This window comes from Oncorhynchus kisutch, linkage group LG25 (assembly GCF_002021735.2).
Source record: "Oncorhynchus kisutch isolate 150728-3 linkage group LG25, Okis_V2, whole genome shotgun sequence".
Taxonomy (NCBI): domain Eukaryota; kingdom Metazoa; phylum Chordata; class Actinopteri; order Salmoniformes; family Salmonidae; genus Oncorhynchus; species Oncorhynchus kisutch.
The window spans coordinates 15423592-15451315 of record NC_034198.2 but is presented as its reverse complement, the minus strand read 5'-3'; the positions used below and the strand labels follow the sequence as shown (position 1 = coordinate 15451315).

Below are 27724 nucleotides of genomic sequence, written 5' to 3'. Positions count from 1 at the left end.
TTTGGATTTCAACAAAACTGTCTTTAATTCACTGGTACTGTTTATAAAATCAGCAAGTCTGCTTCGATGCCAACTTAAACAAGGTGTGAGTGTGTTTGTGTATTATTTCTGTGTGTTTGATGAGTGTACTGTGTGTATGGATTGTGGGTTTGTGTGTGTGTGTGTGTGTGTGTGTGTGTGTGTGTGTGTGTGTGTGTGTGTGTGTGTGATGTGTGAATATAAGAGTGCTGGATAAGGCAACATGCAGTAATCAGTTTCCATTGACCTCAAAGTAATAATACACACATACCTGCTCTATAATACAGACACTGATGCTGGACTGACCTGCTGTATATGTAACAGACACACACACACACAGACACAGACACACACTTTGTACCTGCACCTGGCAGATCTGTTTTAGTCTCTTACGTTACTTGCTGACACAGGGAAGGGCGGGACACACTGAGTGACAGGGCAGAGGAAGCCTCTGAGTGGCTGAGATGGTTGACAACAGGAGCAGTTGACCAATGACAGTAGAAAATTTGCTATTTTTTTGTGGGAATCAAAAATCGATTTGGAATATACATTTCCCAGCATTCCCTGTGCGTAATGCTCATCTATTCTACCTATCTGTCTGACTATTGCTTGGTATTACTATGGCAACAACATATTTTCACAAGTAATCATCATTCTGAATCACTTTCTGCTTTTCTCCCTTCCAACTCTGCCAGTCGACCCAGGCCATATCTAGAGCCAGACTAAACCCAGGCTAGACCAAAACCACTGTAGTGTATTGTGTATACTGATATCTTCTGCTGTTATGTGATTCCCAGTGGTGGCAGGGGCGTTCTTCCTTTCACACACACTAACAGTACATGTGTATTGCTTTCTGGCGTGTCTCAAGACATATTGTTTTGATATGCCGGGTAGTGTGGTGTTAACACACAGTTAGGCAACACACTATCTAGGATACACCCACACTACACCCCCAGGTGGCAGCTGGCAGGTCTAGGTGCTGAGCTAAGCCTTGAAAAGAACATCAGGTGCAGCCAATTGGGGTGATTGGCTGTCTGGGAGAAAGAGAGGAGGCCAGAAGCCTCTCTGCCGGCCTTTTGTTTGTTTCTTTGTGTTAGTTAACTTCTTTATTTGGGGATGCCTTTTTCTTGTTTCGTTTTTGTACATATTTATGTTTCACCATATGAACAAGTAATAATCCACTTGGACTGACTGGTCAAGAGGTCAAGAAGGAGCTGGCCCTGGACTTAAGGTAAGGTGGCTGTCTCCTGTTCGCACGTACATTCAACACCTGGTCACATACGCTTCCTTCTCATATCGATGCACACATCAAATCAGGTTACAGACCAGTAAACTATGCCTAAGACCCCTTGACTTAACAAGTGCAAAAATATAAGCCGGCTAGTTAATTGGTTTTAATATGACCCTGTTACATGTGCGACCAAACACACTTCAACACACACACACACTCTCTAATTCATTGCACATGTCCCTACAGCAGCATCTCATGGACAGAACACCCCTGAACTGGCCTACTACCTGACACGTCTAACAGAGACACACACAAGCATCCAAACTACGATACATCTCTCTGTGGTTCTGTAGTCCTGAATAATCATCACAGCTCTCGTGTGTGTGTGTGTGTGTGTGTGTGTGTGTGTGTGTGTGTGTGTGTGTGTGTGTGTGTGTGTGTGTGTGTGTGTGTGTACGTGTGTGTATTGTTGCTGTGTGTGTACGTGTGTGTGTGTGTGTGTGTGTGTGTGTGTGTGTGTGTGTGTGTGTGTGTGTGTGTGTGTGTGTGTGTGTGTGTGTGTGTGTGTGTGTGTGTGTGCAGGCCTCTTGATAGAGTACTGGGTGGCGATAGGGAGAACATAACACTAGGGCGAACAACATGACGACAACGACACAAAGGCAGGGAGCTATACAGGAGAGGGGGGCCAGAAGGGGGCTGCTAGGAGCAACAGAGGGTATCAGGGAGGGCAAAGGGGGTATCTGGAAGAGTCTGTATCGGTTTTGGTTCCATAAAGTCACAAAAAAAGAAGTAGAACATCTGGAAGTCTGGAACAGCAGGGTGAGGGTAGCGAGCGACCAAACGGAAGGCTGGGGAGAAGAGATCCCTGGAATGACTAGTAGCCGCCCTGAGAGCCCTGCGAGTGAGTGAGAGTGAGCGAGAGAGGGAGTATCAACAATCATGTCATGATATCACCATCTTATGCATAAAGAAAGTAACAGAAAACGTGTGGTTCGTTGTCACTTACCTCTCCTTCTCCTCCCTGCTCCATTCCTCCATATTCCGCCTACAGAGAGAGAGTTTACGTAAGAGTAGGGAAGGAAGAAAGGGAAGGTGGGATGACATGAGAGGTCTAGGGTCTCAAGCAGTGAACCATGTTCATGTGATGAGTAACCTTGCCTGAGACCTGAAGACTTGTGTTGGCTCCTAGACCTGGTACCTAGGCTTTGGTGCGTTGGGCTAGCGCAATCGTGCGGCGTGCAGACGCCGTGGCTTCAAACCCAGTAGGTTACAGCTACATCAAGCACATTATCCCTTATGTCATGCTTATGACAGGGTTAAGTATGATACAGGGCCACTCAGTCCCAGTCTCTGAGCTGAAGTGTCTAATGAGGCGGATGTTAGCATTCCATAGCTAGCAGAGTAGATGTGATGGCGCCCTCCTTGAGACCTGAAGTAATGTTGCCCCAACCAACCAAAGCCATTCTTTTTGTCGGCAGTCGTTAGCATGGCACAGGAACAAACTCTGTTACACTTTTTCTGTGCACCCTAACCAGAGGGATCCATTCAGAGTAAGTGCATGTCCATATGCTACACCAGAGATACAGCGTCATTATCTATATTACACCTAGCTGAAGTAGAACACAGTTAGACATGGTTATGGAGAGGGTTAGGAGAGGGTTAGGAGAGGGTTAAAACAGGTTTAGAATGTAACCCCAGGTCCTAACAGCAAACTAGGCAGTCAGTGTTTCAAAGCCCCCTTAGGAATGATATGTGCACTTAGGGATGATCTATGTTAGGCGGAATCATGCAGCATTCCCTAGCCAGCCACCCCGCCATAACCTATAACCTCTGAACACCCCCCCCCCTTCTCTCTCCTGCCCAATAGGCACCTCGTATACAGGCTGAGGCTCCTCCTACCAATGGAACGTAGCGGAAACAAACACAACAATAACAACAAAGGGTTAGCAGCACAACGCCAACACAGCACTGCTACAATTGCACAAAATAGAAGCTATATCAACACACAATATCAACACTCTCAGCACACACAATAGCATCGCAACACAACAGCATAGCAGGATCACAACAGTAGGAAATCGAAACTGGCTGCCACACACAGAAAGGTGCCAACACACAAAGTAAAACACACCTTCGCACACACACACACACGATTCACAACACAGCAGAAAAATACAGACCTCTTCATATTGGGAATATGGAGTGAGTTATAGGCCTTACCGTCAAACCTAATCTGCCTGGACCTCTGAACCACTGGCTATTAGAGGAGCTGTCATTCCTGTCTGTCTCTGTGCTGCTGTACTGTATTAAATAGCGCCACCATGTGGTCAAGCAGCAGACTGTTCGCAGGCAAAAGCACTACTGTCTGAGCCCAACTGAAGGATTTAGACACTGTTATGATTGTTGATGCTGCAGTCATGTTGTTGCTCAACCTAGTTGTATTTCTTATTCTATTGTAATCGTTTAAAAAGGGTGCTGTGCCACCTGATTGAAGGTCTCACGATGCCAGAAGCCTGGGCTTTCATAGGCTACCTGAATGACAATGTCAAGTTTGGTATCTAGTTATTAGTATGTTGATCACTTGAATATTCTTGTTCACATTGACCTGTCAGTCACTAATTGATCAATCATTCTTTCATCTGTTGTTATGGTAACTCACCGCCTGTCCGGTGTTCTCCATGCCACCCTGCGAGAGGTCAGCTCCGGCAGCAGTGGGGTCCCCGACGATGTTTGCCTGGTCGCGGTTAGCAACTGACACAAAGAGATCGATCAGTCAGTTAAAAAAATCAATCCGATCCCACAAGAATGTGTGTGTGTCTCACCTTTGTTTACTCCTGCGTCCATTCCCTCCTTTGTCTTTGAACCTGAGGACAGGCGAGACATCACAACATGTCAACAGATCAATACATTGCAATCACATTGCAATGGATGCCATGAAACATGATCAGGGATCAGTTTTGTGATTAACTATATAAACGCAGCCTAAGAAGTACTGTGTTAATGAAGGAGTCCAGCAAACAGAAATCTGTTGTGACCGTTTAGTAATGTAAACTCAAAAAAGCAAAAAAGAAACTTCCCTTTTTTAGGACCCTGTCTTTCAAAGATAAATCGTAAAAATCCAAAAGACTTCACAGATCTTCATTGTAAAGGGTTTAAACACTGTTTCCCATGCTTGTTCAATGAACCATAAACAATTAATGGACATGCACCTGTGGAACGGTCGTTAAGACACTAACAGCTTACAGACGCTAGGCAATTAAGGTCACAGTTATGAAAACTTAGGACACTAAAGAGGCCTTTCTACTGACTCTGAAAACACCAAAAGAAAGATGCCCAGGGTCCCTGCTCATCAGGGTGAATGTGCAAGGAGGCATGAGGACTGCAGAGGTGGCCAGGGCAATAAATTGCAATGTCCATACTGTGAGACGCCTAAGACAGCACTACAGGGAGACAGGACAGCTGTTCTCGTGGTGGCAGACCACGTGTAAAAACACCTGCACAGGATCGGTACATCCGAACATCACACCTGCGGGACAAGTACAGGATGGCAACAACAACTGCCTAAGTTACACCAGGAACGCACAATCCCTCTATCAGTGCTCAGACTGTCCGCAACAGGCTGAGAGAGGCTGGACTGAGGGCTTGTAGGCCTGTTGTAAGGCAGGTCCTCTCCAGACATCACCAGCAACAACGTCCCCTATGGACACAAACCCACCGTCGCTGGACCAGACAGGACTGGCAAAAAGTGCTCTTCACTGACGAGTCGCGGTTTTGTCTGACCAGGAGTGATGGTCGGATTCGCGTTTATCGTCGAAGGAATGAGCGTTACACCGAGGCCTGTACTCTGGAGCGTGATCGATTTGGAAGTGGAGGGTCCGTCATGGTCTGGGGCGGTGTGTCACAGCATCATCTGACTGAGCTTGTTGTCATTGCAGGCAATCTCAATGCTGTGCATTACAGGGAAGACATCCTCCTCCCTCATGTTTTGCCCTTCCTGCAGGCTCATCCTGAATTGACCCTCCAGTATGACAATGCCACCAGCCATACTGCTCATTCTGTGCGTGATTTCCTGCAAGACAGGAATATCAGTGTTCTTCCATGGCCAGCGAAGAGCCCGGATCTCACGTCTAAGGGCTAGGGCCATTCCCCCCAGAAATGTCCGGGAACTTGCATGTGCCTTGGTGGAAGAGTTGGGTAACAGCAAGAACTGGCAAATCGGATGCAGTCCATGAGGAGGAGATGCACTGCAATACTTAATGCAGCTGGTGGCCACACCAGATACTGACTATTACTTTTGATTTTGACCCCCCCCCCCCTTTGTTCAGGGACACATTATTCTATTTATTTTAGTCACATATCTGTGGAACTTGTTCAGTTTATGTCTCAGTTTTTGAATTTTGTTATGTTCATACAAAATATAATAATACGTTTGCTGAAAATAAACGCAGTTGACAGTGAGAGGACGTTTCTTTTTTTTTGCTCATTTATTGGGTGACGTTGTAGTAGCAGGGAGAGCACTGCAGGTGGCAGTGTAGAATTCAGCAGTATACTGTATGTCACACTCTGTAAAATCCAAATGGATGATATTATCTTCTAAGTACGCTCCTCCATAGACAGTGTTTCTCTGATGCTACAGTATGAAAGGTTCCTAGGCTGATTAAATAGTAGTTATGCAACCAGCTGGATAGAGGGAAAAAGAGAGAGGGAGGGGGTATAGAGAGAGTGGGAGGGGTATAGAGAGAAAGGGAGCCTATAGGGATGATGCATGAGCAAATCCAGCACAAAACCAGAATAATGATATATCTCTTTCACATACATGACAGACGTTTCCATAGCACACAGTTCATTGGAGATGCACACTCTCGCTTTATCTCTATCTCTCGCCCCCCCTTTCTCTCTCCTCCACAGTCTCAGAACTGCAGATGCCTCGCTTCCTCCTCCATTTCGCTTCCTCTTTTTTCTCTCCCCTCTCGTTCCACCTCGGTCTATTTCTCTCTCTTTCTCTCTCTCTCTGCACGCTCCCCGTAGTCTGTGAGCCACGTGCCGAGCTGCGCAGTACTGCAGCAGACATACACCAATACACACACCCATTTGCAGCGTGGCTATGACACAGCTTCCTTCTCTGAGTCAGAGGAGCACCCCTCCTGGGTACGGCCTCTATCTAGCATATCCGACTGCGTGTGTGTCTGTCTGTATGTGCGTAGGACCTGTCTGTCTGTCTACACTATCCAGGCCAAGGACCAAATGCAGTGTTTTAGCTGTAAGGTTTAGCAGCCGGGTTTACCCCTGAGAGAGAGAGAGAGAGAGAGAGAGAGAGCGCTCCTCTTCAGCCAATGACCTGTGAAACGGCCGTATGCTCCATAGGACAGAACACACACACCGACACACGCACACTTCTGCTCCAGTAAGCTCTGTGTGGACGACCTTGTTAGCGAGGAGGTGCATTCTGCTTTTGCATTTTGTGATAGAAGTAATAATCCACACGTGATTCGTTCCGATTGGACCGGCTCTGCTCCTTTAATGGGCTAACACACACACACATTCACACACACACTCTGCGGAGGTCATGAAGTCTCAGTTGATAGATTAGATGCAGTAGGCGATCAGGGACATTGAGCCTCTACAATCCACTGAATACATTTCTCTCTCTTTCTCTAACTACAGCTCCTCTTTTTCCACCTCTCTATCCTCTACCTCTATCCACCATCGCCATTCCCCTCTCTATCCCCTACTCTGGCTTTATCCATCTCGCTCCCTCTCTTTCTCCATCTGTTGATCTTTAAGCTGCTAGCTCTATGACATAACACCCCCCCCCCTCTCTCTCTCTCTGTGTATCTCTCTCTCCCTTTTAATTGTAAATAGGCATTGATTTGGCTATGAATGAATGTTGAATTGAGCCATTAAAGATTGCCCCCCCCCCTCTCCCTCTCTCTTTGTCTCTCCCCATCACTCCCTCTCTCTGTTCCCTAGTTGTAAAGGGCATACACTCTGAAGGGGGAGGAAGGTAGTTAGTCATCAACGGTCACACACTAGCCAGCAGCACGTGAGGACACACACGCATGCGCATACACACCACACAACACACACGGGGGCGAAGAGAGAGGATTGCTGCAGTGCTCCATGTCCCTGATGCCCCGCCCCCCAGCCACAAATAATACAAAAACACACATCACGTTTTTCTGTCTGTCTTGATATTCTGCAGTGTTAGCTGTAACTGTCAGAATGACGGGTGTGTGTGTGTGTATATGTGTGTGTGTGTGTGCGCATGCGTGCGTGCGTGTGTGTGTGCACATTTGTGTGCGTGCCAGCATGCATACCCTGTTCCTACCCCAAACCCTTTGGCCCTCACACAGGCTAACCTTGAGCTCTGACGCACAAATACACTCACACACACTGGTGAATCCCCTCACAGAATTCCCTCTCACAGTACTGGACCCTATCTAATGACCTGGTGGTAGCAGCCATGGCATGGTCTTATCTTGATTATAACATGTTATAGCGCTCTTGTGAACTGCTGCAGTGCCGCCACACTATCCCCCAATGTCACACTACATCTTTCCCTCTCTCTGCTCCTCTCGTCTAGTTCCCTCCCATTTTCTCTCTTCCTCTCATCCACTCATTTTTCCTCATCGTTTTGCTCATCACTCTCTGCTAATTTATTTTTCTCGATCCTCCTCTCTTTCTCTGATTCCCTCACTCAATGCCTTCCTATCTCTCCATCTACTCTTTCCTCCATCCTTGTCTCCACCACACCCCAGCTCTCTCTCTTTCTTCCCCCTCTCCTCCTCCTCACTCTCTCTCCCTCTCTCTCTCTGCACCAGTTCTGCAGTATTCTGCCTCTGCTCCTTGGCAACCACCTCCCCTTCTTCTCACTTCTCACTGTAACTGTCCCAGACTGGTGCACCCACGGGAGCCCTTTTAAGCACACACACAGACACACACACACAAACACTTACCTACATACATGACCCCCTCCTTGGTCTTGGCGGCTGCCCCCTCCACCCCAGCCTTAGTCTTCTCTGCTGCGGCCACCACCCCCTCCTTAGCCATGCTGAACCCTCTCATCAGTACATCCATCCTGGGATTAGGTCTCTACTGGGCTCCCCTGCTCCGAAACGGGCCTGCTGGCTGGGCTGGTCGCACAGAGTGTGTGAGAGAGACGAAGTTGTGTGTGTGTGTGTGTGTGTGTGTGTGTGAGGAAGAGACTGTGTGTGAGGAAGAGATTGTGTGTGTGTGTCAGTGACTTCTTCTCCAATAGCGCTGCAGAGAGAGCGATGTAGAGAGCGAAAGAAGGAGAGAGGACTGCACAGCAGGGCTACAGGATGCAGACTGAGAGAGAAGAGGAGCGAGCGACCGAGCAGAGAGAGGAGAGAGGAAGAGAGAAATAAAGAGAGAGCAGGCGTGCGTGCGATGGAGAGAACGAGAGACAGAAAGACACAACCTGCTGGATGCTGCAGCATATTTAAGTCACGCTGCAGCCAACCCCCCCCCCCCCCCCCCCCCCCCCTCTCTCTCTCCCGAAGTGCGACCTCAAGCTGGCTGACTCCATATTTAATGCGCAGGTTGATCTGTCTGAGATACGTTTTATGTGAAGAAACTGATAAGAAATGCATTTGATGAAAAAACAAATAGATTGGAGAGATTGTTGAGATTGCTGGGGTTCTGAACAGAGAATAAAATATTCACGATGATTCTTCAGTTTTATTGATCAGTTATATTGTCATATTATTAGCTGAATCTACAGTGTGCAGTGACATCACCTCTGACCTCACTCAGCTACCACCATATTCCTCATATCCGGGGGGGGGGGGGGGGGGGGCAAAGACATGGTGGAAGCTGCCTTACACCACTCTAATCAAAGAGGGTCCAGTTCAATCCTTTTAAATCCATGCATGGGGGGTAAATGAGTGCACACTTTGAAGAAGTGAGAAATGGACCATAGTCATTAGCTTGGTCCGTTTCTTTCTCTGGGTTGTGTGAAGAATGCTGACACACCCCTGCACCCCCTCTTTAACCCACCCCCCCTTATGAGCTGTTCTCTTAAATCTATCTAGATTCAACCCGCAGAACGTGTCTGTGGTTGAGACACTCCCTCCAGTGACCATAATACACACTGCATCATGACACAGCAGATCCATGGAATCGACCCCCCCCCCCCCCAAAAAAAAGGACACTAAGGACTTTCCCAGCCAAGTTTGAAGATGCAACATCATCACTTGTCCTGTCTCCCGCTTTCATCTCCTACAACTCTTTCTCCACCCTAACATACAATGCATTCGGAAAGTATTCAGACCCCTTGACTTTTTGTTACAGCTTTATTCTAAAATTGATTAAATATTTTTTCCCCCTCATCAATCAACACACAATACCCCATAATGACAAAGCAAGAACAGGTTTTTTAGGATTGTTTGCAAATATATAATATATAAAAACAATGAAATTACATTTACATAAGTATTCAGACCCTTTACTCAGCACTTTCTTGAAGCACCTTTGGCAGCGGTTACAGCCTCGACCCTTCTTGGGTATGACGCTACAAGCTTGGTACACCTGTATTTTGGGAGTTTCTTCCATCTCAAGCTCTGTCAGGTTGGATTGGGAGCATCGTTGCACAGCTATTTTCAGGTCCCTCCAGAGATGTTTGATCAGGTTCAAGTCCGGTCTCTGGCTGGGCCACTCAAGGACATTCAGAGACTTGTGTCAAAGCCACTCCTGCGTTGTCTTGGCTGTGTTTAGGGTTGTTGTCCTGTTGGAAGGTGAACCTTTACCCCAGTCTGAGGTCCTGAGCGCTCTGGACCAGGTTTTCATCAAGGATCTCTCTGTACTTTGCTACTTTTATCTTTCCTTCAATCCTGACTAGTCTCCCATTCCCTGCTGCTGAAAACATCTCCAAAGCTGCCACCACCAGGCTTCACCATAGGGATGGAGGAGGGTTTCCACCAGACGTGACACTTGGCATTCAGGCCAAAGAGTTCAATCTTGCTTTCATCAGACCAGAGAATCTTGTTTCTCATGGCCTGAGAGTCCTTTAGGTGCTTTTCGGCAAACTTCAAGTTGTCTGTCATGTGCCTTTCACTGGGGAGTGGCTTCCGTCTGGCCACTCTACCATAAAGGCCTGATTAGTGGAGTGCTGCAGAGATGGTTGTCCTTCTGGAAGGTTCTTCCATCTCCACAGAGGAACTCTGGAGCTTTGTCAGAGTGACTATTGGATTCTTGGTCACCTCCCTGACCAAGGCCCTTCTCCCCTGATTGCTCAGTTTGGCCGGGCGGCCAGCTATAGGAAGAGTCTTGGTCGTTCCAAAAGTCTTCCATTTAAGAATGATGGCGGCCACTGTGTTCTTGGGGACCTTCAATAATGCAGACATTTTTTGGTACCCAACCCCAGATCTGTGCCTTAACAGAATCCTGTCTCGGCACTATGGACAATTCCTTCAACTTCATGGCTTGTTTTTTTTGTTGCTCTGACATGTACTGTCGTCTCTCAACTTCTATAGACAGACAGGTGTGTGCCTTTCCAAAACATGTCCAATCAATATGATTTACCACAGTTCACTTACTCTGCATCTCAAAAAGACAAGAATCTCAATTTTGGACTCATGTCCATTACTCATGTTTCTTAACCAAGCAAGCATCTTCTTCTTTTTGATGTCCTTTAGTGGTGGTTTCTTTGGAGCAATTCAACCATGAAGGCCTGATTCATACAGTCCCCTCAACAGATGTTGAGATGTGTCTGTTACTTGAACTCTGTGAAGCATTTCTTTGGGCAGCAATCTGAGGTGCAGTTAAATCTAATGAACTTATCCTCTGCAGCAGAGGTAACTGTGTCTTCCTTCCCTGTGGCGGTCTTTACGAGAGCCAGTTTCATCAGAGCTTGATGGTTTATGTGACTGCACTTGAAAAACTTTCAAAGTTCTTGAAATGTTCTGGATTGACTGACCTTCATGTCTTTGCTTATTTGAGCTGTTTTTGACATAATATAGACTCGGTCTTTTACCAAATAGGGCTATATTCTGTATATCACCCTTACATGTCACAACACAACTGATTTGTTAATTGAAATGTATTCCAGGTGACTAACTCATGAAGCTGGTTGAGAGAATGCCAAGAGTGTGCAAAGCTGTCATCAAGGCAAATGGTGGCTACTTTGAAGAATCTCAAATATAAAATCTATTTTGATTTGTTTAACACTTTTTTGGTTACTTCATGATTCTATATGTGTTATTTCATAGTTTTGATGTCTTCACTATTATTATAAAATGTAGAAAATAGTAAAATAAAGAACACCCCTGGAATGAGTAGGTGTGACCAAACTTTTGTATGGTACTGTCTATTAATAAGGTATCTGTTTTTTATTTTTAATCCATTTTCCCCCAAAATTCCAAAAATAGTTTTTTGCAATGTCATTATGGGGTATTGTGTATAGATTGATGAGGAAATTGTTTTATTCAAACCATTTTAGAATAAAGCTGTAACGTAATAAAATGTGGAAAAAGTCAAGGGGTCTGAATACTTTCCGAATGCACTGTATCTCCCTACCTATCTCATTTCAACTGTTGATCACCGGGTGTCTGAGATTATGTTAGTATGTTGAAAGAAAGCTACCAGAGAGAGAGACACACGAGACACATGACCAACACTCACATAGGCATTTTGATTTAAAGAAAATATTTATTCACATTGATAATAGTACATTTAAATTGTGTGGGTATATGTGCATTCATATGTATTTGTGTGTGCATCTTTGTTAATTGTTAGCATGCGTACATAGGTGTGTGTGTGCATGTGTGTGTGTGTGTGTGCGCATGTCCGTGTTCGCGAGTGTGTGTTTACATGATCACTTTTACAATTTCTCTTAAATACTTTTTTTGTACAATTCCCTATCAGTTAGGAGAGGCAAAACAACCAACAAGAAAGAAAGGCAAAAACCATTCCAAACATTATAATCATTCCTAAGATAAAGGATAGATCTGGCAGATCAATCAGAAGGGAGTCTCAGGGACATTGAGGATCTGAGCTGAGAGACCGTTGTGCCAGTTCTTCAGCTTGCGGAAGCGAGGTCCTTTCACCTCCGATTCAAACTTATCCCTGGGAGAAAGACAGAGAGAGGGTAAAGTGTGTGCGCGCGTGCGTGTGTGTGTGTGTGTGTGTGTGTGTGTGCCTCACCTCGACCTCTGCAGGGCCTCCTCATCTGGGTCTTGCACTGAGGACAGCGAAGGGAGGGAAGAGAAGAGAGGGAGAAGAGAGGTGAGGATACATAAAACTTGAAGAGGAGAAATTTCTGAAGTACAGAGACTGAGAAGACATGAGATGAAGAGGGAAGGAGAGCGTAGAGAGAGAATAAGAGCTAGACAGAACAAGAGCGCGAGAAAGAGGTCGTTGAGTAGAGGTGTACTGACTGTATTCAGTGCCGGTGAGGTGGGCCAGCATCTTGAAGCTCTTGGACTGCAAGTTGGCAGCCCGTCTGGCCCACTCGGCAATCTCCTCGTCTCTATCATGTGTCTGGATCACAGCCTGGTAGACTGGAGACGCACTGTCAACCACCGGGTCCTTCATAGGCAGGGAACCACTGCAGGCAGGGGACATGAGGTCAGTAACTAGTAACGGAATGCAGACCGTAGGGGATAGAAGAAGGATCGATGCACATTGCACAGGACCAAGTTTGTTTAAACCCTGGAGTAAGTTAGTAGTTCTCAATTCTCTACACATCGTCCCCCAGCTGGCTCAGAGCTATCACACCCACCGGATTCAACTTGTTCCTTTGCACAGAACCATTAAAAAAAAGGGTTCTATATAGCCCCGAAAAGGGTTGTAACCACAGCAGAACCCTTTTTTGGTGCTATATAGAATAATTTTTTTATGGTTATTTACAGAACCTTTATGTGGAATGGTTCTATAAAGAACCTTTCTCAATCTTAAAGGTTCTTTGTGGAACCAAAGTTTATTTTATTTAATTCTGGTTTAATAGCCATATAATATTGTTAAAATTCGATAGTTTTTTATTATTGTGTCATGTATTCCATTTAGAACCTGATGAGCATGGTTCTTTATAGAACCTTCAAAAAAAGGTTTCATAGAGCACCAAAAAGGGTTCTGCTATGGTTACAAGCCAAAGAACACTTATTTGTCACTATATAGAACCATTTGTTTTTAGTGTGTAGGGTTAGGAGCATCGTGTAGTGTTTGGAGGGTTAGAACAGGAGGGGGAGACCAGTGATACTCAGAAAATTCCCTTTTATGTCATCAGAACAGAGTTAACCCCTGAAAACATTCTGAGACAGCTTAGTTAACCCCTGAAACACCGCAGTTCACCTCTGGATGCAAGAAACTGGACACACGGACCATGAGACAGATGCACAGAGAGAAAAAGAGCTAGACACATGGATAGAGCCATGTGAAAAATACAATAGCCATATGATATATGCAAATGTATCATGAGATGATATCATATGAGACAGATGTGAGTTTGATACGGTTTATTAGACTTACAGCATATAAGCCGAACATGAGCCCAATATTAGTTTATTACATGTTATTTACATACCAGATATGAGAGGCGAGTGAGTAGGCGGTGAGTAAAGGATGAGTCGGGGGTGATACTTACGCCAGGGGGGAGCCAGCAGGTACATCCTCACTGAGGGGGGCGAGGTGGGGGTTTGGATGACAACACAGGGGTGGTTGATTGGTTGGTGGGTTGTAGATTAAGTGAAGGAAGGAAGGAAGGAAGGATAGAAAAAAAGAAAGAAAGACGTGATTGACACAGACGATAACTGGGAGTGGAGAAGTACAGCAGGACCCAGACAGAGTTCCCGCCTCTTAACACAAAATGTATTCTCTGCATTGTGTGTGTGCTCTCCTACCCCTCATGGCCCTTGGACTGTGACTGTCCGGCAATAGCGTCCATGATGGCGTCCTGTGAGTACATGGAGATGGGGGTGTTGTATTGAGCGTGAACGATGGTGGCCTTGCCTCCCGGGCCGCGCACCTCGATGGGCTTATGGGTAGACAGAGCTGAGTCCTTCAGAGCTATGGGGTTAAAGCTGGGCACATACTCCTGACTGGAGAGGGATATGGTCGAGGGGATACAGGGTCAAGGGTCAGGGATAAAGGTTAATTTTTGGGAGGGTTGGTCGGGTTTTGTGCGATGAAGGGGGCAGGCGGCGATGGGGATCCATATTTGGGTTCACAGGTTGTAAGGGAATCAGACGACCGGGCGGCGATGATATAAAAATGGGAGAGAGGGAGAAAAGAAAGAGAGAAAAAAAAGGTGCAGGGATGGTGAGAGGTGCAAGAGGAGTAGGGTTCAGAGTCATCACTTACCTTCCTCTATCTGCGGGCTCACACACTGCACAGCACTACAAGGTATACACACACATGATAAACACTACTAATGACTTCGCTTGCTCCCGGTTTGTCTCACTCTTGTACATTTACAGTACCACTGATTACATTGTACCTGCCTGTCTCTCCAGTACACTAGCACTACCTGTCTGTCTCTCCTGTACGCGATATCTGTTTGTATAGTACCTGTTTGTCTCTCTCGTCACTCTCACTGCTTACTTTGTACCTAGTCTCTATCTACAATGTAAGCAGACTGAGGTGACTTCGCTTTTTCTACTTATTTTATTATTTATTTGTCTATAGTGTCACCTCAGGACTAGTAAATTGAGCATAAGCCATGACTTCAAGAAAATTCACCTGATCACAAAGTGGTCAAGAAATACAATGTCTCTGACACGTTTTACGGACTAGCAAGGAAAACCAAATCAACCCAAGCCACTACTAAACAGGCTGTAAGACGCAAACACACTCTGCACTCTACACACTGTAAATTCCTAGTTAGTTATGATGCTTTACTAATACACATATACTACCAATGTGTACATGCACACATCAACACACACACACACACACATACACACACATACGTATAGTACCATACGGAATATATTGTGAACGCATGTCTACACAGCAAATTCTCCAGTGTCAAATAAAGACTATTTACACAGAGAATGTTAAATCAACACTGAAAGACACACCGGAACAGTGATACATTAACACATTGCTTAAGGCTCTCAAGTGGTGCAGCGGTCTAAGGCACTGCATCCCAGTGCAAAAGGTGTCCCCACAATCCCTGGTTTGAATCCAGGCTGTATCACATCCGACCGTGATTGGGAGTCCCATAGGGCGGCGAACAATTGGCCCAGCGTCGTCTGGGGTAGGCTGTCAATGAAAATAATAATCTTATCGGACTTTCCTAGCTAAATAAAAGTTGAAAAAGAAAGAAGAAAAAAAAAGAAGCATTATTCAAATATTTCCCAGAGTGCCTTTCAAGTCAATTGTAGAGTTTCCACCCTTAACTGTATTTGTTAGTAACAGAGACATTGCAGTCATCTGTTTTTGGTCCTATGGACTTCACCAAGTGAGATCCTAAGCGATTATGTTATCATATTTTCTTTATCTACCATCCTATTTCATAAGATTTAGAAATAGTTTGTTTCAATATCCATGTTTGTGCATGTACATTGAGTGATTAAGTGTTACCTCGTACTGCAAGCGGAGTCTGCCACATACACACAAGCAACCTGGCAGGATGATTCTGACAAAAATGCTCAGAATAGACACACCATCAACACGAGAGAATCAATCAATGCTCACACTATGGACAAGATGCCATTCACGAAGTACACACAGCTAAGCATGCACAAATACAACCTCTTAAACTTTGTTCATGCAAATTCTGCACATTCAGACGGTACTGACTTTCCAGCCGTGTTTGCAATAATCTGTAACAATATGAGAGAGAGAGAGAGAGAGAGAGAGAGAGAGAGAGAGAGCAGATATTACCAGAGTGATAGTAAGGTATAGGAGTTATAGGAGTCCTTCTGTGTGTTATAATTAAGCAATAAGGCACGAGGGGGTGTGGTATACGGCCAATATACCCTGTATATGAAAAATATACCATGGCTAAGGGCTATTCTTGCTATTCTTGGGCACGACGCAACGTGGAGTCTGGATACAGCCCTTAGCCATGGTATATTGGTCATATACCACCAACCCCCGAGGTGCCTTATTACTATTATAAACTGGTCACCAACGTAATTAGAACAGCAACAAGAAATGTTTTGTCAAACACACGGCTTTCAGCCAATCAGCATTCAGGGCTCGAACCACCCAGTTTATAATGGCAGTTGTGTGTCATCAACTGTGATATTTCCCAGGATTGCCTGTGACTCAGCAGACTAACTGACAGGAGCAGGGGCTCCACAATCACATGACACACACACACACACGTACACAGACACTCATAGACATGCACAAGCGTACGCACAAACACTCAGACAGAAGAAGAAGAGCACTTTATTGTTCATTTTCATGGAGAGAACGGAAATGTCTTTTTACTTTCAGCCCAAACCCCCAAGACACACACACTACACAAATTGTTGAAGCTAATGTGTCATGGGCTGTATATAGAGATGGATCTATCCCGGGACACTGTGTGTGTGTGTGCGATACTGTATGAGATGCTTGGGATGCATTGTAACCCGAGTGGAACATTCCAGCGTGCCGAGAAGCAGCTGTTCCCGAGTTTGTGTACGTGTGAGCTTACAAAAAGAGGGTCGCCTGTACTGAACCAGGGATCTGCGTGAGTATACGGTCGTGCTTACCGACACTTTACCGGACACGTTTGCCATATGCTGGTCAGCACAGCCACCGAACTTCTCCCCCCAGCCCAGCTGAGTTTAGCAAAGAAGTGACAGCGATGCTCCCTCAAAGGCCATCAACTCCTAACAGCTAAAGCACCTGTCGTCAGCGGAATGACTGTAGTCGTCATCCACAGAGTGTGGTGCAGTGTTACCTGGAGACAGTCCAAGTGTGTGTCAGAGTGTGGTGCAGTGTTACCTGGAGACAGTCCAGGTGTGTGTCAGAGTATGCACGTTACCACTTCGGGCGGCGAGTGTGCATGTGAGCCAGGAGAATGTGTTCCAGGAAAATCACGGAATGTTCTGAGTATTCTTGATCACTGTCCTGTTTAATGTGCACACAGGTGTGCAGGGATGTGTGATCCCCCCCCCCCCCCCCCCGGCTCATACCCTAAGTTGTCCTAGAGTGGAGATAGCCAGGGGAGGGGGTGGGGACAGGAACAGAGTGAGGAGGGAAATAAAAAATTGGGACAGTACAACAAGGACGTTGTTCCAGTAGGTCCCGTGGTTGGGAGAGGAGGGAGTGTTTTGTCTCCTAGTTAGTTTGGATGTTTTGTTGTCGGAGGAGGTGATCGGGAACTCAGTGAGACTCTGGTCAACAGAAGTGCAATATAAAGGGAACATGTGGCCAAAAGAAGTGTACTATACAGGGAACTGGGTACCATTTCATTATGGCCCCAGGCTACCTACCCTAGAAACGGCACTCCGCTGTCTGCCCCCTCTCCTCCCAGCTTGGCGGCCCCTACCCCATCTCCTGCAACCTTGCCTTGCAGCAGGGCCATCTCTCTGAGAGTGTGTGCAGAGTACAGGCTGATGGGAGAGTTATACTGTCCCTTCTGGCTCGAGAGAGACACTGCAGCGGCAGGGGAGGGGGGGAGGAGCGGAGAGGGTGTACGGAGGGCAGGGGTCGGCTCTACAGGCTTTTTAGACAATAGTCTCCCAAACTTCTTTGCCTCCACCTCTTCTTCTTCTTCTTTTTTAACATGCTCACCCTCCTTAATGACAAGAGAGATAGAGTGAGGGACTCAGAAAAACTGAGAAATGGGGAGAGATTAGATAGATAGATAGATAGATAGATAGATAGATAGATAGATAGATAGATAGATAGATAGATAGATAGATAGATAGATAGATAGATAGATAGATAGATAGATAGATAGATAGATAGATAGATAGATAGATAGATAGATAGATAGCCACGGAAGTTCAAGACTGACCGCGTTAGCGTCCCCCTCCCCATTATGGTGAACGGAAAAATGACAGACTTTGTGTAAATCCAATCATGGTACTAATAATTGCTTCTAATATACCAGATGTATTTAATTTTTTAGAAACACTAGTGGGCGCCAACACACAGCCTTCCAGTCATCATGTATGTCCTTGAACCAATTCCCTAAGGTCTAAGGGTCCGGGCTGGGTTTTTACTAAGCTAACATATGGAATTCTTTTACGACGGTAATAACAAGGGTCATATAGCTATTTGATTTGGAATTTGAACAGATATTTGATAAAACATCAAATTTGGCTTTACTGCTATTAGCCCATAGAAACACTTTGAATAACATACTAATGCGCGGCAAACCAGGCAAAATCATTTATAAAAAGGAAGTACGTTTTGGAGTGTCTGTCCTATATCTCAGAGATATAAGAAAGCTCAGAAAATTATAAAATAAATGTTCTACCCATACTTAAGCATTTCTTTGCACTAAAGTACTTCCATATGTACTTCCATTAATTTAAAAAAAACTGACACCGGGTTACCTTCAGACGAGTCTAGTGAGGCTGGTGGGCATCGTAGAGCAAAACATGTACGTGTTTGTGAGAGTCTCACCTGTCGATGGTGGGGTTCATAATAGTTTGTAGCCTAAACCATTGGGACTACACAAACAGAAGTTGACACATCGGCGGCACTGACTTCAGACGAGTCCAAGGAAGCTTGCAGCTGTCGGACATTCCACATCAGAGGATGCGGTGGATTGAGACGCAGCCCATGCAAAAAAACCATATTTCTCTAGTTTAAACAGATGGATTTAATGGGTCGTTTTTTTATTATTATAGTTCGATTTCTGCAGGGGCACAGATATCGCCTCTAGTGGGTTTAAAAATAGCACAAAGAAGAAGTTATTAGGATAATGGAGTAGCTAATGGAAGCCTCCAGTACCCCAGTTGGCCTTCAACTTGAGTAACTCAATGAGAGGAAGCAGAACTGAGCTAGCGTGCACCGACACTTCCTGGATTAGCTAAAACGGCGCATGTTATGTCTCCAAGAGATGGCATCTTAACCGATTCAATTTGGCTTCAACGCGCTATTGAGTCTTCACATAGGAATGAATGGTGTCACATGATCGATGGCTTTATCCATTCATAAACAGTCATTGCCTTGGCCAGAGCTTGATCCTCTGCTCTTTAATATGGAAGCTACAGCTGCAATAGAAACACTAGTAGGCGCCAACACACAGCCTTCCAGTCTTCAATTGATCCCGTCTTCTTTTGTTCAAGGGCAATCGCATAGACACTCAAATGCAGAAACATTTTTTTGTGTGTGCGTGCATGTGTGTGTTTACCTTCTGGTGAGGAATAACTGACATGGGGGAGTCCATTCTGGGTGTTGCCATGGGAACAGGGGTAGGACGTTTCGACCTGGGTGCAGAGCCACAACAACAGACTTTTACATTTGTAAGTGTTATGTAGTTTTGCATGTTATCTTGTAAGTATTTTAAGATCTAGTGTGTGTGTGTGTGTGTGTGTGTGTGTATGTGTGTGTTTCTATACATGCATGCTTGTGCGCCCATGTGTATGTGTGCGTGCCTGTGTGTGTGTTTGCATATGTTTACTTTTGCATGGTGAGGGCCAGTTTATTGGAGGCCATCTTAATCTTGTTCTGTGCCTCCAGGTGTGTCATGCCTTCTGTACTAAGGCCGTCTATCGATGTGATGATGTCACCCTGGACTAGACTGCCCCCTGCAGCCTTACTGCCTGGAGTTATCTAGAGGGGGAGAGAGAAAGCAGAAGAGTTAGGAGGAAGGGAGGAAGGGAGCGAACGAGAGAGAGAGAGAGAACGAGAGAGAGAGCCCTGGGCACTGGGCAAAGAACTCAGTTCAACGTCTATTCCACGTTAGTTCAACATAATTTCCTTCAAATGATGTGGAAACAACGTTGATTCAACCAGTGCGTGCCCAGTGGGGAGAGAGAGAGGGTAACAGAGGCAGGGTTATGTAAGAAAAACTGACATGGATACTTCTGCTCAAACACACACACAATTTGAGAGAAATAATCATTATAGTGTATGGAACATTTCAGGGATCTTTTATTTCAGTCCATGAAACATGGGACCAACACTTTACATGTTGTGTTTATATTTGTATTCAGTATATAAGGTAGTTATTCAGAGTGTGATAATCTAAAGTAGATCATCCTAGTGTCGGTCAGGTTATCTGCCATCGCTCAAACCAATCAGATAAAGCCGTGTCTAATTGATAACCAGCTGTAGTTATCACACTAGGACACACCAGGATGGATCAGCATGTATTAACACATACAGAATAGTTTCAGAATAGTTTTTGTGGCGCATCTTAACAGAACTCAACTGTCTATCTGTCATGTTCCACAGGAGACACCTCAATGGAGTCCAGATGCGCCACAAAAGAAACACACCTTTCTAACGCACCAATCACAACAGCAGGAGTCAGATCCGTTGTCAAAGTGGACTGACGTCTCGTTTTCTCCTGCTCGAGTATACTATACTCCTCTAGATACGACAAAAACTAAAAACAGTTATCCAAAATTGTTTTATTGAAATGCGCACCATTTTCAAACGCAACTTTCAAGTGTCATGACTGGGCCGTGATAGAACAGCACCTAGAGACAACTAGCAGAAAACGCTGATCTGAACTAACTTCCTCATTAAAAAAAACACCACAGAGTAAGGCATTGATAGAAACACCGAATGAGCAGTACAGACATGCTCAGACAGTTGTTGTAAAAGATGTCAAGCTGCTTGCTTAGCAAGTACCACTTCCTCCTGATTCAACTCATACAGAGGCTTGAATTCAGGACACACGCGACTGCCTTCCTAAAGCGTTCCAACCCATTGCGCTATTGGAAAAGGCCTTCTTCAATTGCCCAAGGCACGACACTTCAGGCTGAAGAGTGAATTTCACGAACCACCATCTGCTACATTTGCAGAGTTAGATGGATGCACAGCAGTCTCTGTACAACTCTTAGGGCAGAGTAAGTATGTCTGTGGGACTAGGGAGTACTGGGGGGACTAGAGAGGGACTAGGGAGTCAGAGGTAGAGTAGGGGCTAGGGTACAAGGCTGAGGTATGAGGACTGGGCATGGACAGAGAGACTGGGCTGGGGACTGGAATAGAGGATAGGCTTACAGGCAGCTCGTTAAAGAGATAAAAATAAAGAGTGCTGTTGACGCCTCCTGCATCAGTCTGTTTAACCTAACTGCCCCCAACTACCTGCTAGTGCCACTCAAACCCACCTTCTCTATCGATCTGTTTTCACCGCTCCCGCTCTCTTTTCCTCTTTCTCCTCAGTGACGCCTTCTGCCTTTGTTCCTTCATTTATTCAGCGTGCGTCCGCATTCGTGTGTGTGTGTGAAATTGTTTGGTTCTTTCAGGATGGCTTCACAGCAGCACCATTTTTCTCTCCTTAACTGCATCTGCTCTCTTAACATTTCACCACCCTGCTCTGCTTATGCTGAATCAGCTACACACACACACACACACACACACGCATGCACTGCATCCATCAGAACCAACTTTCGGACAAATCACGGTCTTGTTATCCATCCCTAAATAATCATTACTCTGCCATGGGACACATGTATTCTGTCTCTCTTGAGAACATGGAAATAATGATGAACAGGCCTACATCTATCCTCCAGTCAAAAATCACACGACACTATCTGCTAGACACTATCTGCGTTGAGACAATGACTTATCAATGACCCACGACCAGCTCATTTAATCCCTACCATTGTGCCGCTGAGTTGTCGTAATGCTTCAGAAAACGTACATTATCACAGGGGCGCTGGAAGACAACGGGAGTAACCTAATTCATGTCCCTCTTACTGCCCTGAATGCCTCTGCTGATCCTACAGCTATTGTATGCAGTAATCATGTGTATATGAACCAGAGTTATACTGTTAGCACTGAGGAAATCCACTGTGAGCAGCTCACCCTGCATGAACATAAATAACCTGAGCACCTCTGCTAAACTTCCCAGTAAAGCAATAAAAACAATCAAGCATCCCAGAAAAGTGCTAAGAAATAGCCCACGTTAACATATCAGGATTCAAGAAATCAATCATTTGCTGGTAACAGATGACATTCGTATTTTGACAATCTCTGAGACTCACTTAGTTAATACATTTGATGACACAGTGGTAGCAATACATTTATAAGATCTACAGAAAAGACAAAGGTGGAGGTGTGGCTGTTTATATTCAGAACTGCATTCCTGTAAAGCTTAGAGAGGAACTCATGTTAAATACTGTTGAAGTAATATGGCTACAGGTTCATCTGCCTCACCTAAAACCCATTCTGGTGGGAAGCTGCTATAGACCACCAAGTGCTAACAGTCAGTATCTGGATAACATGTGTGAAATGCTTGATAAAGTATGTGATATCAACAGAGAAGTATATTTTCTGGGTGATTTTAAATATTGACTGTCTTTCATCATACTGCCCACTCAAGAGAATGCTTCAAACTGTAACTAATGCCTGCAACCTGGTTCAGGTTATCAGTCAACCTACCAGGGTAGTTACAAACAGCACAGGAATGAAATCATCAACATGTATTGATCACATCTTTACTAATGCTGCAGAAAATAGCTTGAAAGCAGTATCCAAATCCATCGGATGTAGTGATCACAATATAGTAGCCATATCTAGGAAAACCAAAGCCTGGTCCTAATATAGTGTATACGAGGTCATACAATAAGTTTTGTAGTGATTCCTATGTTGTTGATGTAAAGAATATGTGTTGGTCCGTGGTGTTTAAGGAGAAGCAACCAGACGCTGCACTTGACATATTTATGAAATGACTAATGATTCCCAGTTACTAATAAGCATGCACCCATCAATAAAATGACTGTAAAAACTGTTAAATTCCTGTTGATTGATGAGAAATTGAAAAATTGTATGGTTGAGGGGGATGAGGCAAAATAAATGGCAAATAAGTCTGACTGCACAACTGATTGGCAAACGTACTGCAAATTGAGAAATCATGTGACTGAACTGAAAGAAGAAGAAACTACACTGTGAAACAAATATAAATGACATAAGGAATGATAGTAAAAAGCTTTGGAACATCTTAAATAAAATTTTGGTCAAAAAGGCAAACTCCGCTCCATCATTCATTAAATCAGATGCCTCTTTCATCACAAAACTCACTAATATTGCCAACTAATGTAATGATTTTTCATTGGCAAGATTAGTAAACTTTAGGCATGACATGCCAGCAACAAACGCTGACGCTACACATCCAAGTATATCAGACCAAAATATGAAAGAAAAGCATTGTGATTTAGAATTCTGTAAAGTGAGTGTGGAAGAGGCGAAAAAAGTATTGTTGTTTATCAGCAAAGACAAGACACCGGTGTATGAAAACTTGGATGGAAAATGACTGTGTATAATTGCGGACAATATTGCCACTCATATTTAACATATCTTCAATTTAAGCCTACCAGAAAGTATGTGCCCTCAGGCCTGGAGGGAGGCAAAAGTCATTCCACTACCTAAAAATAGTAAAGAAACCTTTACTGGCTCAAATAGCCGACCAATCAGCCTGCTTCCAACCCTTAGTAATGTTTTGGAAAAAAATGTGTTTGACCAGATACAAAGTTATTTTACAGTCAACAAATTTACAACAGACTTTCAGCACATTTATAAGGAAGGACATTCAACAAGCACAGCACTTATACAAATGACTGATGTTTGGCTGAGAGAAATTGATGATACAAAGATTGTGCGGGCTGTTTTGTTAGACTTCAGTGAGGCTTTAGGCATAATCGATCATAGTATGCTGCTGGAAAAACCTGTGTTATGGCTTTACACCCCCTGCTATATTGTGTATAAATAGTTACCCGTCTAACAGAACACAGTGGGTGTACTTTAATGGAAGCCTATCAAATATAATCCAGGTAGAATCAGGAATTCCCCTGGGCAGCTGTCTAGGCCCCTTACATTTTTCAATCTTACTAATGACATGCTACTGGCTTTGAGTAAAGTGTCTATGTATACGGATGACTCAACACAATACACGTCAGCTACTACAGCGTCTGAAATGACTGCAACACTTAACAAAGAACTGCAGTTAGTTTCAGAATGAGAGGCAAGGAATAAGTTAGTCCTAAATATTTCAAAATGAAAATCATTGTATTTGGGACAAATCATTCACTAAACCTCAACTAAATCTTGTAATGAATAATGTGGAAATTGAGCAAGTTATCAGCAATTGACCAAGTTGTCATGGTCATAATATATTGATACAACAGTAGCTAAAATAGGGAGAAGTCTGTCCATAATAAAGCACTGTTCTGCCTTCTTAACAGCACTATCAACAAGGCAGGTCCTACAGGCCATAGTTTTGCCGCACTTGGACTACTGTTCAGTCGTGTGGTCAGGTGTCACAAAGAGGGATTTAAGAAAATTGCAATTTTCTCAGAACAGGGCAGCACAGCTGGCCCTTAGATGTACACAGAGAGCTATTAATAATATGCATGTCAATCTCTGGTGGCTCAATGTGAAGGAGAGATTGACTTCATCACTACTTGTATTTGTGAGAGGTACTGACATGTTGAATGCACAATGACATGTTTGAACTACTGGCACACAGCTCAGACACCCATGCATACCCCACAAGACATGCCACCAGAGGTCTCTTCACAGTCCCCAAGTCCAGAACAGACTATGGGAGGTGCCCAGTACTACATGGAACTCTATTCCAAATCAAGTAACTCATGCAAGCAATAACATTAGATTTTTTTTTAATGATAAAAATACACCTTTTGGAACAGCGGGGACTGTATAAAGCAACAAACAGTCACTGACACATGCATACAAACTATACACACATGCACACACTGATTTTGTGTTGTAGATTAGGGGCCTGAGCGTGCACACTTAATGTATTTGGAAATGGGTTGTTTTTATTTATATATTTTTTACTTTACTAGGCAAGTCAGTTAAGAACAAATTCTTATTTTCAACAATGGCCTAGGAACAGTGGGTTAACTGCCTGTTCAGGGGCAGAATGACAGATTTGTACCTTGTCAGCTCGGGGATTTGAACTTGCAACCCTCCGGTTACCAGTCCAACGCTCTAACCACTAGGCTACCCTGCCGCCAAAAGATTGTTGTGAAGTGTATCGTAATGTTTTTTAAATGGTATAACTGCCTTAATTTCGCTGGACCCCAGGAAGAGTAACTGCTGCCAATCATGACACTACATTGCTACTCTAAACCAATCACATGACTCCATACTGTAGCTATTGCCTAATCACACATTCTAATACTGTAGCTATCATCCAATAGCATCACACTATAGTGTCCCCATTACCCAATCCCACTGCTCTATAGGAGGGAGAGTTAACAAAGTGGATTGTGAAAAACAGGTGGAGATGAAGTGAGGGAACTGACTCCACTCCAAAATCAGCCTGTGTGAAAAATAAAGAGTGATGCAGTGGAACTGGGTATTTTTTATAAGAAGGTTAATAATAGTGTCAAAATAAAATGTAATTGCTAATTGGCTACATGAGGCCTATTTGATCCAATATAGCTTTTGTGATGCTTAGGTCTATGCATATTCACTCTCCATTGAATGTAGGCGGTTGAGGTCAACACCCCTCATCGAATTTTCAAAAAAGTGTTCAAATAATGAGATACATCCACCAATCCAAAGAGAGGAATAGGCGGGAACTTGATGGGTTCCATTCTGTGGACAGCGAATCCCATTGTTAGGGTGGAGACATAAGTATCACGTCGTTTTATCCATATCTCTGGTTTGGAGGACAACGGAAGCATGTAGAAAATGGACGCCTGCCTCCTTTCCTGTGCTTTTTGTTTCTCTCCTCCCTTATGTTTTGTGTGTTTTAATCTTTTATTGGTACAACTTAAAATAACACAGTTATGGAAAGAATCATGCTCTAAAATAAATGCTTTAAAAAAACTGTTCCTTTGTTGTCTGCCTCTATTTCACGTTGCCTGCTCAACCCAGATTCTCAAATCCTGTTGCTTTTCCCCCTCGTGACAGAAACACACACAGTCAAGGGGAAACTGGGAAACTGAGTGTGATCCTCTATTCACAACCAAACATTATGCTCCAGAAGCCATCATGTTCATCAACATCAACACTAGAACAACTCCACTTCAGGTTTCAGGGAAGGTAAAGTCTCAAAATGAGCTAGCACTCACTAGCTGGCTATTTAGCTAGCTCTGTACCTCACATCTGCCAAATCATTACAGTAATGAGGAGAGATCAGACTCTCCAGAGATCACACTCTTTCCTCACACAGCATCAGGTAGCTGATGCAGACTACAGGACAGAGTTGAGTTGACTGGGAGTTCACAGCTCCAAAGCAGCCAGCAGGTCTGCGAAATGGACCAACCATTATGTACCTTTGTTTTTTTCCTCAGACCTGACCGGAGATAGTAAGAGGACCAGAGATGGACAGAGAGGATGTCTTTAGAGACACACTTGGCATCCGAGAGGCCCAGCAGGACGCTTTAGGTAACACACAGCTTTCCATATGACCGCACCTCTCCTCCCCTCTCTCCCTCTCTGATGCCTCCTCCCCCTACTGCCATTTGCCATTTCCAGATCCACTGGAAATACGTCATTGTACCTGCAAGTGCAATAACACACAACTACAGCAACAGGTCTAGATGGAAAGAGGAGGGGTGTGACAGAGAGGAGTGTATTTTAGAACTCTATAGTTGGCAGGTCATTCCTCACCCCTCGTCATCTGTCATCAATCATTACGTCATTAAATAGGACCCACGTTTAGCATGTGCGCGCACACACAGCAGCGAACCGTAACCCCTATTTATCACACTCAAAGTCTGTTTCTCAAACACAGGAAAAGCTTAAAGTGTGTAGTGTCTTACCCTGGAGATGGTAAGTGGCATATTGAAGTCTTTTCCTCCATGTAGTCTGAAACCCCATGGCGCAGAGCCATTGAGAGATACTGTGTATGTAGCCATCTTCAGCTTTGGATAAAACCTACACACACACACACACTGCTTCCTCCTGAAAGCTCTTTCCTCCTTCACTCGCTGTCTTCTTTGTACTTGTTTCCTCTTGCACTCGCTTTCTGATTCCCCTCCTTCAGTCTCGTTCCGGAGTTCTACCCCCCTGTTATTTCCAGACGGTTGGGACAAACACCTGATAGGGGGAGGAAGGACAGGCGCTGAAAAGCTTCTGATACACACACACACACACACACACACACACACACACACACACACACACACACACACACACACACACACACACACACACGTATGCACACTCACACACCAACCACACACTCAAAATGAATTAAAACTTAAACCACACAACAGCTAGTCTAGTATTCACCTAAAACTGAAAACCTGAACAACGCATTAAAATGTGTAGAAAAGTGTTGTTAGAGAGGTCTTGCCTTAGTTGAGGGTAAGGGACAGACGGGACAAGAATAGCTGAGTGGAGCAGCGACGGGGATGGATGGTACAGGGGCCTTATAAGGCCTGTAATCCTACCCCCAGCATGCCTCACTCTGAT

General features: G+C 44.6%; 2 protein-coding genes across 6 annotated transcripts; both read right to left on the bottom strand.

Annotated features, from left to right (window-relative positions):
* On the bottom strand, positions 1-8745 carry LOC109870410 (alpha-synuclein). Of its 2 annotated transcripts, XM_020460911.2 has the most exons (6): positions 8206-8745; positions 4072-4113; positions 3909-4000; positions 3121-3144; positions 2256-2294; positions 1-2144 (listed from the first exon to the last, which is right to left on the bottom strand). In XM_020460911.2, the coding sequence occupies exons 1-6, from the start codon at positions 8324-8326 to the stop codon at positions 2124-2126; spliced, it is 339 nt and encodes a 112-aa protein (XP_020316500.1). In that variant the 5' UTR covers positions 8327-8745; the 3' UTR covers positions 1-2123. The 2 variants fall into 2 exon arrangements, with proteins under 2 accessions (XP_020316500.1, XP_020316501.1); XM_020460912.2 differs by lacking the exon at positions 3121-3144 and having other exon boundaries at positions 8206-8701.
* A 3152-nt stretch (positions 8746-11897) lies between these two features.
* On the bottom strand, positions 11898-27724 carry ldb3b (LIM domain binding 3b). 4 transcript variants are annotated; one of them, XM_020460454.2, is made up of 10 exons: positions 27606-27653; positions 27070-27346; positions 19785-19936; positions 19515-19590; positions 16010-16032; positions 14107-14304; positions 13851-13880; positions 12646-12815; positions 12413-12449; positions 11898-12334 (listed from the first exon to the last, which is right to left on the bottom strand). In XM_020460454.2, the coding sequence occupies exons 2-10, from the start codon at positions 27163-27165 to the stop codon at positions 12229-12231; spliced, it is 888 nt and encodes a 295-aa protein (XP_020316043.1). In that variant the 5' UTR covers positions 27166-27346; positions 27606-27653; the 3' UTR covers positions 11898-12228. The 4 variants fall into 4 exon arrangements, with proteins under 4 accessions (XP_020316043.1, XP_031660639.1, XP_031660638.1 ...); XM_020460452.2 differs by having other exon boundaries at positions 11904-12334; positions 27542-27659; XM_031804779.1 differs by lacking the exons at positions 13851-13880; positions 14107-14304; positions 16010-16032 and adding an exon at positions 17641-17945 and having other exon boundaries at positions 27606-27724.